Source organism: Lynx rufus, unplaced genomic scaffold (assembly GCF_022079265.1).
Source record: "Lynx rufus isolate CCGP_SWC_20201006 ecotype Redwood Valley unplaced genomic scaffold, mLynRuf1.p SCAF_17, whole genome shotgun sequence".
Taxonomy (NCBI): Eukaryota; Metazoa; Chordata; class Mammalia; order Carnivora; family Felidae; genus Lynx; species Lynx rufus.
The window spans coordinates 26,018,941-26,034,367 of NW_025814831.1; the positions used below are offsets into that span (position 1 = coordinate 26,018,941).

The 15,427-nt window shown below is 39.0% G+C and overlaps 1 protein-coding gene across 1 annotated transcript in view; it reads left to right on the forward strand.

Moving 5' to 3' along the window:
* SNW1 (SNW domain containing 1) overlaps window positions 1-15,427 on the forward strand; it is a 33,316-nt gene that overhangs the window by 17,143 nt on the left and 746 nt on the right. The window contains exons 6-13 of the mRNA XM_047080287.1: window positions 763-867; window positions 2,003-2,072; window positions 2,762-2,827; window positions 4,493-4,609; window positions 5,657-5,798; window positions 10,040-10,136; window positions 12,832-12,949; window positions 15,235-15,398. Of these exons, the coding sequence (XP_046936243.1) occupies window positions 763-867; window positions 2,003-2,072; window positions 2,762-2,827; window positions 4,493-4,609; window positions 5,657-5,798; window positions 10,040-10,136; window positions 12,832-12,949; window positions 15,235-15,398 (879 nt within the window). The remainder of the gene's footprint in view (window positions 1-762; window positions 868-2,002; window positions 2,073-2,761; window positions 2,828-4,492; window positions 4,610-5,656; window positions 5,799-10,039; window positions 10,137-12,831; window positions 12,950-15,234; window positions 15,399-15,427) is intronic.

Here is a 15,427-nt window from a genome sequence, read left to right on the forward strand (position 1 = left end):
AACTATTATGTTGTTCTCAAAATATATTTTTTTGTTTTTAGAAATTAACAGTTACTTACAGCATGTGACCCAAACCACAAATACTATTTTAGTTTCCCATTTATATATAATAAGCATCATATATTTATATAATATTTTCATAATGATATAATATTAGTATATTGGTAATGTCATAATTCATTATATAATAGTTATATAACATGTAATAATAGAATAATAGTAATGTACTAATATTTATATAATGATAGGCATATTTATAATACTTATAAATTGTGAGGGATTTCATTCAACTAAATCTTTGTGTAGAGAGATGATTCACATGTATAGGAAAATGCAGAGCTTATAGGGCTGCTACTATTATTCTTCTCTGTTTTACAACCCATGATTAGTCAGGAACTACTAATTCTAAGTTGCCTGCTGAAATATTATGGGGTGTTTCTTCCTCAAATGCAGACTTACAAAATAGGTACCATTTTCTAGACCTCTTACCTGTGAAATTGAACACCATGCCTTCTGTGGTGGAAAATGGACAAGGATGGATTATTTGCAAACCAATATGACTCTAGTTCACATTTTGCTTATAACTCATAATTGCTGTTCTCTTATCTCCATTGCTATCTACTCTACCTAAATATTTTGTAATTTTCTATTAATACTTTGTGAAAGGAATTGACAATATAGTCTAACCTAGGATTATAACAGAAGGAAATAACCCATTGAGCTTGAACTAGTTACACATTTAGTTTCATCTGCATTCTTCAGATACACACCATCTCAACAAGGAGTGGCTTTCAACTCTGGAGCTAAACAGAGAGTTATTCGGATGGTGGAAATGCAAAAAGATCCAATGGAGCCTCCACGGTTCAAGTAAGTAGATGGCCTGTAAGAATAAACCTCTATTCGGGGTACCTGGGTGGCTCAGTCAGTTAAACATCCGACTTCGGCTCAGGTCATGATCTCACGGTTCGTGGGTTTGAGCCCCGCATTGGGCTCTGTGCTACCAGCTAGGAGCCTGGAGCCTGCTTCGGATTCTGTGTCTCCCTCTTTCTGCCCCTCCCCTGCTCATTCACTCTCTCTCTCTCTCTCTCTCTCTCTCAAAAATAAATAATAAAGATTTTAAAAAATTAAAAAAAAAAAGAATAAACCTCTATTCTTAAAAAAGATATCAGAGGAGAAAAATGTCCCAAATGTCCATCAGTAAGTGAGTGGATAAATAAATTGTGGGACATCTATACATGGAATACGATTAATATTAAAATGGAATAAATAAAAAAGAATAAACTTAATACATGAAATAACATGAATGAATCTCAAAATAATTATGCTGAGTGAAAGAAGCCAGACAAAACAAATACATTCTGTATGATTCCATTTTTATAAAACTCTAGAAAATGCAAACTAATCTGAGGTGACAGGAGGTAGATCAGTGCCTATGGTGAAGGAGGGGAGTACAGAGGTGAGGGGAGGAATAAGAAGGATAGGCAAGGAGCGTGCAGAAACTTGGAGGTGATGAGTGTGTTTGCCATCTTGATTGTGATGATGGTTTCACAGGTGTATACTTGTGTCAAACTTAAACTGTTCATTTAAATATTTATAGTTAATTGTATGTCAGGTGTACCTGTTATTTAAGAAAACTGTTATTTAAAAAGAAGAAAAAAAGTGGGGGTGCCTGGCTGGCTCAGTTGGTAGAGCACGTGACTTGATCTTGGTGTTGTGAATTCGAGCCCCATGTTGGATGTGGAGCCTACTAAAAGTATATTACTCTATGAAGTGATAATGATACTGTGGAGATGAAGGTGGGTAATGATGATGACAAGGTTGGTTGTGTTTAACAGTTGTCGAAGCTCAGTGACTGATATATGATAGATGGGCATATATTATACACTCTCTTTTTTTATATATTTGAAGCTTTATAAAAATGGGAGGGGGAGACTTGAGACATATTAGCTAAAATGGAAAACTGTGTAACATTCTCTGGTTTTGCTTTGATTTTATCCTTCAGGATTAATAAGAAAATTCCCCGAGGACCACCTTCTCCTCCTGCACCTGTCATGCATTCCCCTAGCCGGAAGGTAATCTTTGCTGTAGTCTAACATCTTTTTTTGTATTCATGATTATTAATTTTATAAATAACCTTCCATAGAACAAAATCTAGGTGCCTATACAGGTACATTTTGCCACACTTACTACTTTTTTAAGTTATCTTTCAAGATCAAATGGGGAGCCACTCAGGGCTATAATTTGTAGGTAGTTCCAGAGTGTGTAAGAGAACGTATGTGAAATGTTAGCTATTAGTTTTCTTGTTGTTAGCCTAACCCCTGCTATTAATGGAATGAACAGGGTCTGCTATTTGACAAGCAGAATATTGTCATAGTTATAAGAAGTAAGTGCCTGGGATTAATAGGCCCCTGATAATCTGAGTGGCATTTTTTAGATATGATTTATTATCCAACTAAAAGAACAAGTTTTCATCTCAAAGAAGCCATGTCACTTTAAATATGGAAAAATACTAACCATTTATAATAGTCAAAAATAATGTATAGATTATTTTCCATTTTTTTATATTAAAGTTACTACTAGAATCCATGGTGAAGGAACATAGTATATAGTGCTACCAAACAAATGGAACTTTGGCCTTGGACTACATTCATTCATATGTCAGTGTATATTGAACTATCTTTGAAGAGAAACATTGCGCTTGGGTTTTTAGCTAGACTATAAATCTAAAAATGTCTCTTTTTCTGTTCTTTTGTCAACTCAGATGACTGTGAAGGAACAACAAGAGTGGAAGATTCCTCCTTGTATTTCAAACTGGAAAAATGCAAAGGTAATGAAGTTGTCATAAAATCAGTCTCCTACTTTTAGAACCTACTGGAAAACACTCAGGAAAGATGTTCAGCCTGAAAAACTTTCATTAAATCCTCACCATCTCACTTAGCTGAATGTTTTCAAAAAGGAACACCCAACTTATGTGACTTTTTTTTTTTGTAATGTAATAGAAATATAGTATGCCAGTCACATGAATACTATGTAGATTCTTTTAGTGAATAGTAGGTATCAGAAGCTTATAGAAAAGAAATAGGTAAATTAAAGTGACATATCAATGAATGATAGTCTTCTTTAGAAAACTGGAATTGATATCTAAAATTATTTCTGAAAGAAATCAGTTTAATAATATGACAAAAAAGAGTAATTGTTTGGATATATGCAGTGCTTTAAGTTTCAAACATTTTTTTTCTGTTTATAAGAATATATGCATAAGCTTTTTAAATCCTCTACATCTCTAAGCACCAAAGCTTGCAGGAGTCATGAAGAATCTGTACAATAATGTGAAATAAATTCTCTGATCACTATTTCCCCTTTTCCCCCAAATCACACTTTATAATTCTATTTTTGATGGGTGATGAAGGCCACTTTAATTTGTAGATTAAATAGAACTATTTTTTTAAATTTATTTTTTATTTTTTTATTAAATTTTTTGTGTGTCTTTATTTTGAGAGAGCGTGAGCGAGTGAGTGGGGGAGGGGCAGAGAAAGTGGGAGACACAGAATCTGAAGCAGGCCCCAGGCTCTGAGCTGTCAGCACAGAGCCTGACATGGGGCTTAAACTCACAGACTATGAGATCATGACCTGAGCCAAAGTAGGACGCTTAACAGACTGAGCCACCCAGGTGCTCCTAAATTATTTCTTAAAGGAAGTTATGTACTCATCCTAAAACAAAAGGGTGTACTTTGGTGTATTAGGAGTAAAGACCATGGACAAGAGTCAACATTTAGGAATCTAATCATAAATCTGGAAGAATAAAGCTAAGCCTGAAATGTCCATGGTGTTCAAGTATACTCCTTGAGTTACTGAAAATAGGATGCAAAATTTCAGAGCACAGAATCTTAATTTGTCAAAATATCTTTTTTCCATTTACTAAAACTTACAGTATTCCAAGAATCTGACAAGTCATTAAAACAGTACAACACGTTAAACTACCTATGTATACTCTGATGTTAGTGATTTGTTCCACTTTTGTATGATTGGTCTATTACTTGAGGAACAACTGTTTAGCTATTTGATAGTGATTTCCTTTTACCCTAACTCATAATTATTAACATGAGAATCTTTTTGCCCTGACCTTGGGCTCTGGTATCCTACTGTCCAAGTTTAAATTTTAGCTCATCTGTTTATTAACTGTGTGACCTTGGGGACATTACCTAAGCTCCCTACCTCAGCATCATCAGCTGTGAAATGGAAACAACAGCGTTACCAGCCTTACAGAGTCACTGTGAAGGTTAAATAAGACCGCAGACATGAAGTGCTTTCAGTTAAGACTTTACACGAAGCTCTCAGTGTGAGCCTCTGCTGCTGTTTCACAATTGGGAAGAAAGATGTAAGAACAAGAACTTCAGCTCAGTGTTTGTCAAAACGGACATATTTAAATCTAGCTTTAAAGAATCTGTTACTACTTTTTTATGACTGGTGATTCCTGCCTGCTTTCGCACAGGGTTATACAATTCCATTAGACAAGCGTCTGGCTGCTGATGGAAGAGGCCTGCAGACAGTTCACATCAATGAGAACTTTGCCAAGCTGGCTGAAGCCCTCTATATTGCTGATCGGAAGGTTGGTCTGTCATAATTAACGGCTGTAATGCTCTTGATCATTTGTAAATCCATTTTTGGTTACCTAAAATACTGTTTGTTCCAGTTTTATTGAGAAATAACTGACTCATCACTGTAAATTTTAAGTCCTACAACATGATGGTTTGATTAACACAAGATACTGCTGTTTTAGGTACAGTACTGGGTACCTAGAGAGACAGTCCCCTGTAGCATGGACGCCAGACATGGCAGGTGCTATTTGCAGCTCTGCGCCTGGTCTCAGCCTTTGTAGACTTGTACATAGACTCCATTGCTGGCCAGCCAGCCTCCTCAGAACACTCCAGAATGGTGGTTCACTAGGCTCATCTCATTTTTAAAGACATTGTCGACTACTATTTTTAGGTTTTACAATGTTTTTCTTTTTTTCTTTTAATAATTTTTTCTGTTTTAAATATAGATGTCTCCCAAAAGGTCAGCAAGGAAGGGCAAATAAACATCCTGATGAATTAAATGCTGTAGAAAATGGTAGTCATAATAGCAATTGTCTATTAATATTATGGCATTAATATTATTAATATGTGACCTGGAAGTTCACATACCTCATGGCACATGTTTAAAACATAGATAAGTATACATCCTACATCACAGCAAGCACCTTTCTAAAAAATCATCTCCTGCTAAGGCTTTATCTTGAATTGTCTTGATTGATTTTGAACACATTACCAGTTTCTGCTATGTTACTGATACTGAAAATTGCTTAATTGGAACCTGGTTTAACGTAGTTTTGGGGTTGTTTCTGAGAAAGCATTAGTGAAACAGCGACTTACAAGATTTATTGGGGTCGTTATCATTTGAACCACTAAAACATTTTCCAGAGTGAAAAATCTAAGTTCGCAGTGTCTTTTAGGCAAGCTTTGTTTTAGTGGACAAGAATCTTTGTTTTAATCAGTACAAACAAATCTAAATTCTTATAACTGCTCTTTGAAGCCAGACTTCAGTCAGGGTTTTGGATGATAGCTGTGACTTACCCTCCAATTGTGTATTATTTAACATCTGACTTTACTAACAGGCTCGTGAAGCTGTAGAAATGCGTGCGCAAGTAGAGAGAAAGATGGCTCAGAAAGAAAAGGAGAAACATGAAGAGAAACTTAGAGAAATGGCCCAGAAAGCCAGGGAGAGAAGAGCTGGGATCAAAACCCATGTGGAAAAAGGTATGACATTCTCTTTACTGAGTTGAATTTACATTGTGAACATTTAGAGACTCGCCATTGTTTTTACTGCATAGGAAACTAGTACACACCTATAAAAATGTAGACATTTCAGAAATAATATAGAAATGAAACAATAACTTCTGCTTTACTGAGCTGTAGCAGTAGAAAATAAAGAATATATATTTGAAGATGGGCCTTCAATGTAGTATGAGACTACATTGGAATTTTTTTTTTTAATGTTTTATCTTTGAGAGAGAAAGAGCACGAGCTGGGGAGGGCAGAGGGAGGTAGACACAGAATCCGAAACAGGCTCCAGGCCCTGAGCTGTTGGCACAGAGCCCGACGCAGGGCTCAAACTCACGAACTGTGAGATCATGATCTGAGCTGAAGTTGGATGCTTAACCAGCTGAGCCACCCAGGCATGCTTGGACTTTTTTTTTTAAGTTTATTTATTTTGAGACAGAGCGTGTACGTGCACATAAGTGGAGGAGGGGCAGAGAGCAAGACAGGGAGACAACCCCAAGCAGGCTCTGCAGAACTTGATGCGGGGCTGGAACCCACAAACCGTGAGATCATGACCTGAGCTGAAGTTGGACACTTAGCCAACTGAGCCACCCAGGTGCTCCTACACTGGACATTTTTAAATTAAATTAAAAATCATTTAAAATTGCATATTATGGAGTGGTCAGGTCATGATCTCAGGGTGATGGGATTGAGCCCCATGTCAGGCCCTGTGCTGAATGTGGAGCCTGCTTAAGATTTCTTCTTTCAGGGCACCTGGGTAGTTCAGTTGGTTGAGCCTCTGATTCTTGATTTCTGCTCAGGTCATGATTTCACAGTTCATGAGATCGAGCCCTACATTGGGCACCATAATGACAGCATGGAGCCTGCTTGGGATTCTCTCTCTCCTTCTCTCTGCTCCTCCCCCAGTTCACACATCCGTGCTTTTTCTCTCTCTCTCTAAATAAGTAAACATTTTAAAAAAGAAAGTTTCTAAGGGCACCTTGGTGGCTCAGTTAAATGTCTGACTTCAGCTCTTCAACTCAGGTCATGATCTCATGATTCATGAGTTCGAGCCCCACATCGGGCTCTGTGCTGACAGCTTAGAGCCTGGAGCCTGCTTCAGATTCTGTGTCTCCCTCTCTCTTTGCCCCTTCCCCATTTGTGCTCTGTCTCTCTCAAAAATAAACATTAAAAATTTTTGAAAAAATGAAATAATGAGGGGGTAGCTCAGTCGGTTAAGTGTCAGACATTGGCTCAGGTCACGATCTCACAGTTTGTGGGTTTGAGCATCACATTAGGCTCTGCACTGACAGCTCAGAGCCTGGAGACTGCTTCAGGTTCTATGTCTCCCTCTCTCTTTGCCCCTTCACCACTTGTGCTCTGTCTCTCAAAGGTGAATAAATATTAAAAAAAATTTTTTTTCAAATAATCAATCCTAGACTAGTACAATTATTCATTCCTTCAATGCATATTGAGCATCTACTATATGCAGGGTTCTCTTCTAGACACAAGGTTTTCAGTTAAATTGAGAGTATAGCAGTGAATGTAAACAGACCAAAAAAGTTAATTATCATTACTAGATAATTAATAACAATAGCATAATAATAATCTCTATGGAGAAAAATAAAACAGGCAAGGAGGATAAAAGTACCAGAAGGAAAGGATAGTCAGAATGGACCTGACTTCTTAGATGATAACATTAGCACAAAAACTTGAAGGAAGTGAGGAAGTGAGTCTTACTCTGCGGAAAAGCATCCCAGACAGAAGGAACAGCAAGTGCAAAGGCCCTGATTTGGGAGTATACTGGGTGTGTTAAAGAAAAGCAGGGAGGCCAGTGTAGCTGGACTGGAGCACGCTGAGTAGTAGATGAGGTGTCAGAGTAGTTAATGTAAATACGAAGACTAATGGCCAGATCTTGGGTGGCCTTTTAGCCATTTTAAGGACATGGCTTTTACTTCAAATAACAAGGGAAGCATTTGAAGGGTTTGAGCAAAGCAGCACAATATGCCATATGTGAGCAGGCTGTGGAATGGGCATGTGGAGGAGCAGGGAAACCATTTGGAGGGCTGTTGCAGTAATCCAGATGAGAGATAACGAGAGGTAGGGAAAACATGGTCGGATACAGATGTGTTTTGAAGGGAGAGCCGTCAAAATTTGCTTATGTGTTACATAGAGGTATGAGAGAAGAAGAGTCAGGGATTATTTCCAGAACTTCATGAGCAGTTGGGAGGGATTGAGTTTCCATTTACTAATATTGGGAAGACTGCAGGGGAAGAGGTTTGGGAGGGAAAGATTAGGAGTTTAGTTGTAGACACGTTAAGTTTAAGATAGAGGTGTCAGGCAGGCAGTTGGATATAGGAGTCCAGAGTTCAGCTGTAGAGAAAGAACCAGGATTATAAGTAGTGATCCATACCCTTGAATCATATATGAATGACTTAATAAGGCAAGTTATAAAAACCTGCTTGTTGTACATATACTTAGCCACGGAAGGTAATTAGAAGATTTTCCCTGTATCTAAGTTCTCTACACTGGTGAGGATAAGAAGGCACAGAATGATTTTTGAAGAATTAGTTAAAATTTTGACCAATGTGTTGCCAGATACTAATAACTAACGTTTATTGAGTGCTTATTATGGCAGACACTACTCTGAGCACTTTACATGTACTGCCTTATATACTCCCTCCAGCGACCCCATGCAGTGGTTGTAGGACTGTCACTGTTTTACAGAGGAGACTAAAGCTCAGAGTGGTAGAGTAACCTGCACAGGGTCATATTGCTAACCTGTCATAGGAACAGGATGTGAATCCAGACAGGCTGGCTCCACCAAAGCACATGCTCACACTGTGTCCCTTCAGACTGGAGAGAGAAGAGAAGGTGAAGATAGACATAAACACCATAGGTAGAGATCAAGACGCAGCCAGCTGTGGTGGACCACAAGCAAAAGATTCTTTATTCAGCCAGTCTTTGAAAATACAAGGGTAGGGGCGCCTGGGTGGCGCAGTCGGTTAAGCGTCCGACTTCAGCCAGGTCACGATCTCGCGGTCCGTGAGTTCGAGCCCCGCGTCAGGCTCTGGGCTGATGGCTCGGAGCCTGGAGCCTGTTTCCAATTCTGTGTCTCCCTCTCTCTCTGCCCCTCCCCCGTTCATGCTCTGTCTCTCTCTGTCCCAAAAATAAAATAAAAACGTTGAAAAAAAAAAAATTAAAAAAAAAAAAAATACAAGGGTACATTTACACATAATTTTTTTTCCTGAAATTTTAATATGACAATTTTAATTTTTTTTTATTTTTTATTTTTTTAGAGAGCGAGCAGGGGAGAGGTACAGAGGCAGGGTAGAGAGAGAATCTTAAGCAGTCTCTGTGCTCAAGGGGAGCCCAACGTGGGGCTCAGACCCATGACCTTCGGGTCATGACCTGAGCTGAAATCAAGGGTCAGTCGGTAAAGCATTCAACTCTTGGTTTCAGCTCAGGTCATGATCTCGAATTTTGTGGGTTCAAGCCCCACATCAGGCTCTGTGCTGGCAATGTGGAGCCTGCCTGGGATTCTGTCTCTGCCCCTTTCACGTGATCATGTGCGCACACGTGCTCTCTCTCTCCCTCAAAATAAGTACATAAACTTAAAAAAAAACACACACACAGAAAAGTTGAAAGAATTATACAATGAACAACCATAACTCCACCACCTAGATTCTACAGTTAACCTTTTTTTTTTTCACAATTAACATTGCTAAATTTGCTTTATTACCTGTCTACCCATCTGTATCCACCGTCAGTTCACCTTACAACTTTGATGCATTTCAAGTTAAGTTAAAGACATCATCAGTATACTTTACCTGTAAACACTGCAGCTGCATGCATAATTATGGAATTCACATTCAAAAATTAAACTGGGGCGCCTGGGTGGCTCAATCAGTTAGGCAGCCGACTCTTGATTTCAGCTCAGGTCATGATCTCACATTCGGGAATCGAGCCCCAAGTCAGGCTCTGCACTGAGCATGGAGCCTGCCTGAGATTGTCTCTCACCCTCTCTCTCTGCCCCACCCCCCACAAATAAGTAAATAAACTTTAAAAAATTAGATCAATACTGTTGGATTTAAATTAATTGCAAGTAAGTTAAAAGGGTTGAATGTGACTATAAAGAAATTCATGGAATTTTCTGTCGTAGGTTAAAGAATATTCTCTGGTTCCAGATATTAATGGGTAACATAGTGGTGAAGTAATTTTCAACTCTGTTCACACAGAGGATGGGGAGGCACGTGAGAGGGATGAAATCCGGCATGACAGGCGAAAAGAAAGACAGCACGACCGGAATCTTTCCAGGGCAGCTCCTGATAAGAGGTAGGTGCTATTTGAGATAAATACGAATTATGAGGAGTGGCTTTTCTGAACCTTTTAGAGAGAAGGTTTAGTCCACTGGGCCCAGTTTTGCTTCTCTGCCTTTCCTTTTTAGTTTGATAACTTACTAGATCAGCACTATTTTCTCACACCAAACTATTTACTTTTTCTTAGAAGAAGAATTGACTGTCCCTGGAAGTAATCCTTTCTTATCACCCTGTAGATGTATAGAATAAGCTAGAATTGCGAATGACAGAGGGATATAGAAAAGGGAGTTCAGGGGCGCCTGGGTGGCGCAGTCGGTTAGGCGTCCGACTTCAGCCAGGTCACGATCTCGCGGTCCGTGAGTTCGAGCCCCGCGTCAGGCTCTGGGCTGATGGCTCAGAGCCTGGAGCCTGTTTCCGATTCTGTGTCTCCCTCTCTCTCTGCCCCTCGCCCGTTCATGCTCTGTCTCTCTCTGTCCCAAAAATAAATAAACATTGAAAAAAAAAAAAGAAAAGGGAGTTCAGATCATCTTTGTGAAGGTAGTAGATAGGACTGTCTGGTCTGTTCTTTTCCTATTTTAAATGGTGAGACCAACATTATGTGCCTATTCCTCCAGGCAGAGAATAAGCTTCTGTACTTTTTAAAAAATTATTATTTTTTTAATGTTTATTTTGAGAGAGAGAGCGCACACATGCATGAGTTGGGGAGGGGGCGGGGGGGGGGGGAAGAGAGAGAATCCCAACCAGGCTCCTTGCTGTCGGCACAGAGCTTGATGTGAGGCTGTCTCATGAACCGTGAGATCATGACTGAAGCCTAAGTCAGAGTCGGATGCTCAACGAACTGAGGCACCCAGGCGCCCCAAAGCTTCTGTGCTTTCATTGAAATACTCCTACATGCAGAGGACCGTCCGGAGTACGGTGGCAGATAAGAGCAGATTTTGTGAGAAGTGAAAATCAGCCTCTTGTCATGAGCAGTTCTATTAAAATTCAAAGACAGAGCTACCATGTAAAATTACTTGGGAAAATGGACCAGAGCACTGTTAATAAGTACAGACCTGCGTGAAACAAACAAAATACTTGCATGGGGACTTGGGCTAAAGTAGGGATTGGTAAAGTTTATGGTTCACCAAAGGCTGAGGCCTGAATTCTGAGTGAGGGTTAAATACAACTATGAAACATTGTCTTTCCATATGAGCAGTTTTCCACACTCTCATCATTTTGTGAGCTATTGATAAAATCCATTTTTTTTCTTTTTTTTTTTTTAATTTTTTTTTTTCAACGTTTATTTATTTTTGGGACAGAGAGAGACACAGCATGAACGGGGGAGGGGCAGAGAGAGAGGGAGACACAGAATCGGAAACAGGCTCCAGGCTCTGAGCCATCAGCCCAGAGCCTGACGCGGGGCTCGAACTCACGGACCGTGAGATCGTGACCTGGCTGAAGTCGGACGCTTAGCTTAACCGACTGCGCCACCCAGGCGCCCCATTTTTTTTTCAAGTCATGTACTAAACATGAAAAAGATTCCTGCTGGTGGTGGTCTTTGTTATTTAATGGCATAGCTCATCTCCCTGGGTAAGTGGAGCCCTGGAGAAGCAGAAAATCTGAATTTCAACTTGTGGATAATAGCAGTGTAGAAGAGAGTGGAATGAAATGTGAAAGTGCACAATTAATGATACTCTTGCTCTGAAATTCCTAAGCTGTAAAAAATTAAAATGGCTCTGTAGATAAATTGGGCCCTTAAAAACAGTAAAGTGGTTATGAGAATTGATAATGTAGAAAGACTGTAAACTTATGACTGGGTGAAAATTAGGTTGTCTATAGAAATCATTTTAAGACTTGAGTTTCAGGCCACCTGGGTGGCTCAGTTGGTTAAGCATCCAGCTTCGGCTCAGGTCATGATCTCATGGTTCATGAGTTCAAGCCCAGCTTCAGTCTCTGTGCTGATAGCTCAGAGCCTAGAGCCTGCTTTGAATTCTGTGTCTCCCTCTCTCTGCCCTTCCCCGGCTTCCACTGTCTCTCTCTCTCTCAAAAACAGTAGCGCTCTGTCTCTCAAAAAAAATAGATTGACAGACCTGAGTTTCTGGTAAAATAAGTGACGACAGTTACCATGGTTTCATTATGATATAGATTGCATACATACTGAAACAGCAGGGGAATTAAGATAATCTGAATATTGAAAATCATACTGAGTAATCCAGTCATTGATATGTTTTTCTCAAAATTCTTCTAGGATAAAATTACTAAATGTGGTTCAGGTAAAGAACTGATTCTGGCTTACTGACAGTGATTCATATGATACATCTAATTTGCATCCAGTCCCCCCCCCCAACCCTCGCATAATAGCAAATATAGACTAGCAATTTTCTATCTCAGCATGCTCTGTTAGGTGATTTCTTTTCTTTTTTTTCTTCCTTTTTTTTTTTTTTTGTAAGGTGATTTCTTGTATTAAACACTTCATGTCTAGATTGAGTCTCTTGACAGTTCTTTTCATTGAACAGAAAGGCCTGATTGTAAAACCCCACCTCTTCTAATAATCACATCTCTGAAGTGCTGTAAGGACTGCCAGCCCAATTATGCATTATCAGGGAATATATGTTCACAAGATCTGAACAGGATATATTCATTAACTTTGCTTCTGAGATTGGTTAGGCTGAAATTGAAATTCAGCTTGTCTGTGAAGAGTTTTCAGTTAGCAACATTATATTTCAAAACAGGTCAAAACTGCAGAGAAATGAAAATCGAGATATCAGCGAAGTCATTGCTCTTGGTGTACCCAATCCTCGGACGTCCAATGAAGTTCAGTATGACCAAAGGCTCTTCAACCAGTCCAAGGTACAAGGAATTTAGAAATAGCATGTCTTAAGTGTTGATATGAATATAGTCCTCAGGGAAAAGAAAATTAACGTATCATAGATTTGGATCAATCTAAGTAAGGTATGCTGGCATAATGAGAGAAAAATATTACAAGTTATGTGTTATAACTTAGCTGCTTTATCCTATTTGATCTTTGATGCAAGTAAGATGAAACAACTCTGATTTTGCCCTCTTACAGTTGGCTAAGATGTAAGACACTAGTAGAAAATGAAAGAAATTAGGTGATTTAAAAAAAACCTAATATATTGGTCTTTTATTTCTAAAATAGACCCAGTGTCCTACAAAACTATCTCTTTTGGTTTTTTGTTGATCTTTGAAAAAAAAAAAACAACTTTTTAATGCTGTAGAATCACATAAACTTGAGATCTTTAAAAGATGAAGCTAGGGGCGCCTGGGTGGCTCAGTCGGTTAAGCGTCCGACTTCAGCTCAGGTCATGATCTCGCGGTCCGTGAGTTCAAGCCCCGCGTCGGGCTCTGTGCTGATGGCTCAGAGCCTGGAGCCTGCTTCCGATTCTGTGTCTCCCTCTCTCTCTGCCCCTCCCCTGTTCATGCTCTGTCTCTCTCTGTCTCAAAAATAAATAAACATTAAAAAAAAACTGATATAAAAGATGAAGCTAAAAAACTAAATTTAAGTGCTAAACTAGCTATCAGGAAATCTGATTCCTAGAAGCTATTGTTATTAACTAGCTAGGACACATTAGGACTGAAGAAGTATCTTTATGTTTTAATCTACCCAACATTGATTATTTACAGGCATAAGACCTTTAGATCAAAGATAGATGTGCTTTGCCCTCAAGGAACCTTCAAGTCTACTGGAAAAGACATATATGTATATAAATAAGGACAAGGCAGGCTGTAATAAAAATATAGACATAAAAATAAAGTTCTACTGGGATATGGAACAGAAAACTTTATTGACTCCGAGGCTTCAGGGAGATTTGAAGGTAGCATTTGAGTAAGTTCTTTCAGTTTAATAATTTATTAGGTACTTTTTTACATTCCTGGCATTGTTCTTTTACTTGTATTATTTCAATCCTTTAAAAAACCCTATGACTTCATACTATTTGTTACAATTTCTGTATGTTTGAGACACAGGTTTAGCTAGAAACTGATAGAAGATTAAAACATGGGCTGTCTTGATTTCAAAGTTTATGTTCTTAAACACTATGCTGTGGTAATTTACCAGGCTGAGCAAAGGGGTTAGGCATGAAAATTTCATGTAAGTAAATATTTATGACTGTCACCTCTTACAAGCTTAAGCTTAAATTATTTCAAAGTTGTAATAAAAATTTTCCTAACAAAGGACATCCCGTATTAAGGAACCATTCAAATATATGAAGCAAGTTCCTTGTTGTCTTAGGATTTTCATTAAGAGCCTTATTGTCTCTTGCTATAATAGTGATTGTTCTTGGAGTGCCTGGGTGACTCAGTTGAGCATCTTGATTTCAGCTCAGGTTATGATCCTAGGGTCATGGGAGCCTGCTTAAGATTCTTGCTCTCACCCTCTGCCCCCTCCCCAGCACATGTTCTCTCTCTTAGATATAGAGATAGATAGATAGATAGGTAGATAGATAGAGACAGGCAGGCAGGCAGGCAGGCAGACAGCGATGTTCTCAGGGAGTTAAGGGGTGTGACATTTATTCTAAACAATTTTTTTTACGTTTATTTATTTTTGAGAGAGAGACAGAGTGAAAATGGGAGAGGGGCAGAGAGACAGGGAGACACAGAATCCAAAGCAGGCTCCAGGCTCCAAGCTGTCAGCACAGAGCCCAATGTGGGGCTTGAACCCACAAACTGCAAGATCATGACCTGAGCCAAAGTTGGACACTTAAGCAACTGAGCCATCCAGGTGCCCCTATTCTAAATGAAATCATACAGGGATGCCTGCCTATACAGCATGCAACTCTTGACGTCAGGGATGTGAGTTTAAGCCCCATGTTGGGCATAGAAGTTACATGATAAATAAATCAGTGAGTGACATCAGGTAAATGGTACTTGACAATTCTTTCATCTTTTTGCCATTGTCTGTAAAATTGAAATTGTCAAGTACCTGTTTATACTACTATCCCCCAATTTTAAGGACTACTTCACTAAAGTAGTCAGACTTGTTAATTAGCACTGTATTTAATCTAAGGACCAAAGGTGGTAAGAATGAAAATTTACGGACTTTTTTTAATGAAGATCATTTTAATTTGCAGTTCAGATTGCTGAAAATGTGAACTTTTAATGTCCTTGTTCCACAGGGTATGGACAGTGGTTTTGCAGGTGGAGAAGATGAAATTTACAATGTTTATGATCAAGCCTGGAGAGGTGGTAAAGATATGGCCCAGAATATTTACAGGCCCAGTAAAAACCTGGACAAGGACATGTATGGTGATGACCTAGAAGCCAGAATAAAGACCAACAGGTACCAAGGCAGACAGCTCAGTCTCACTG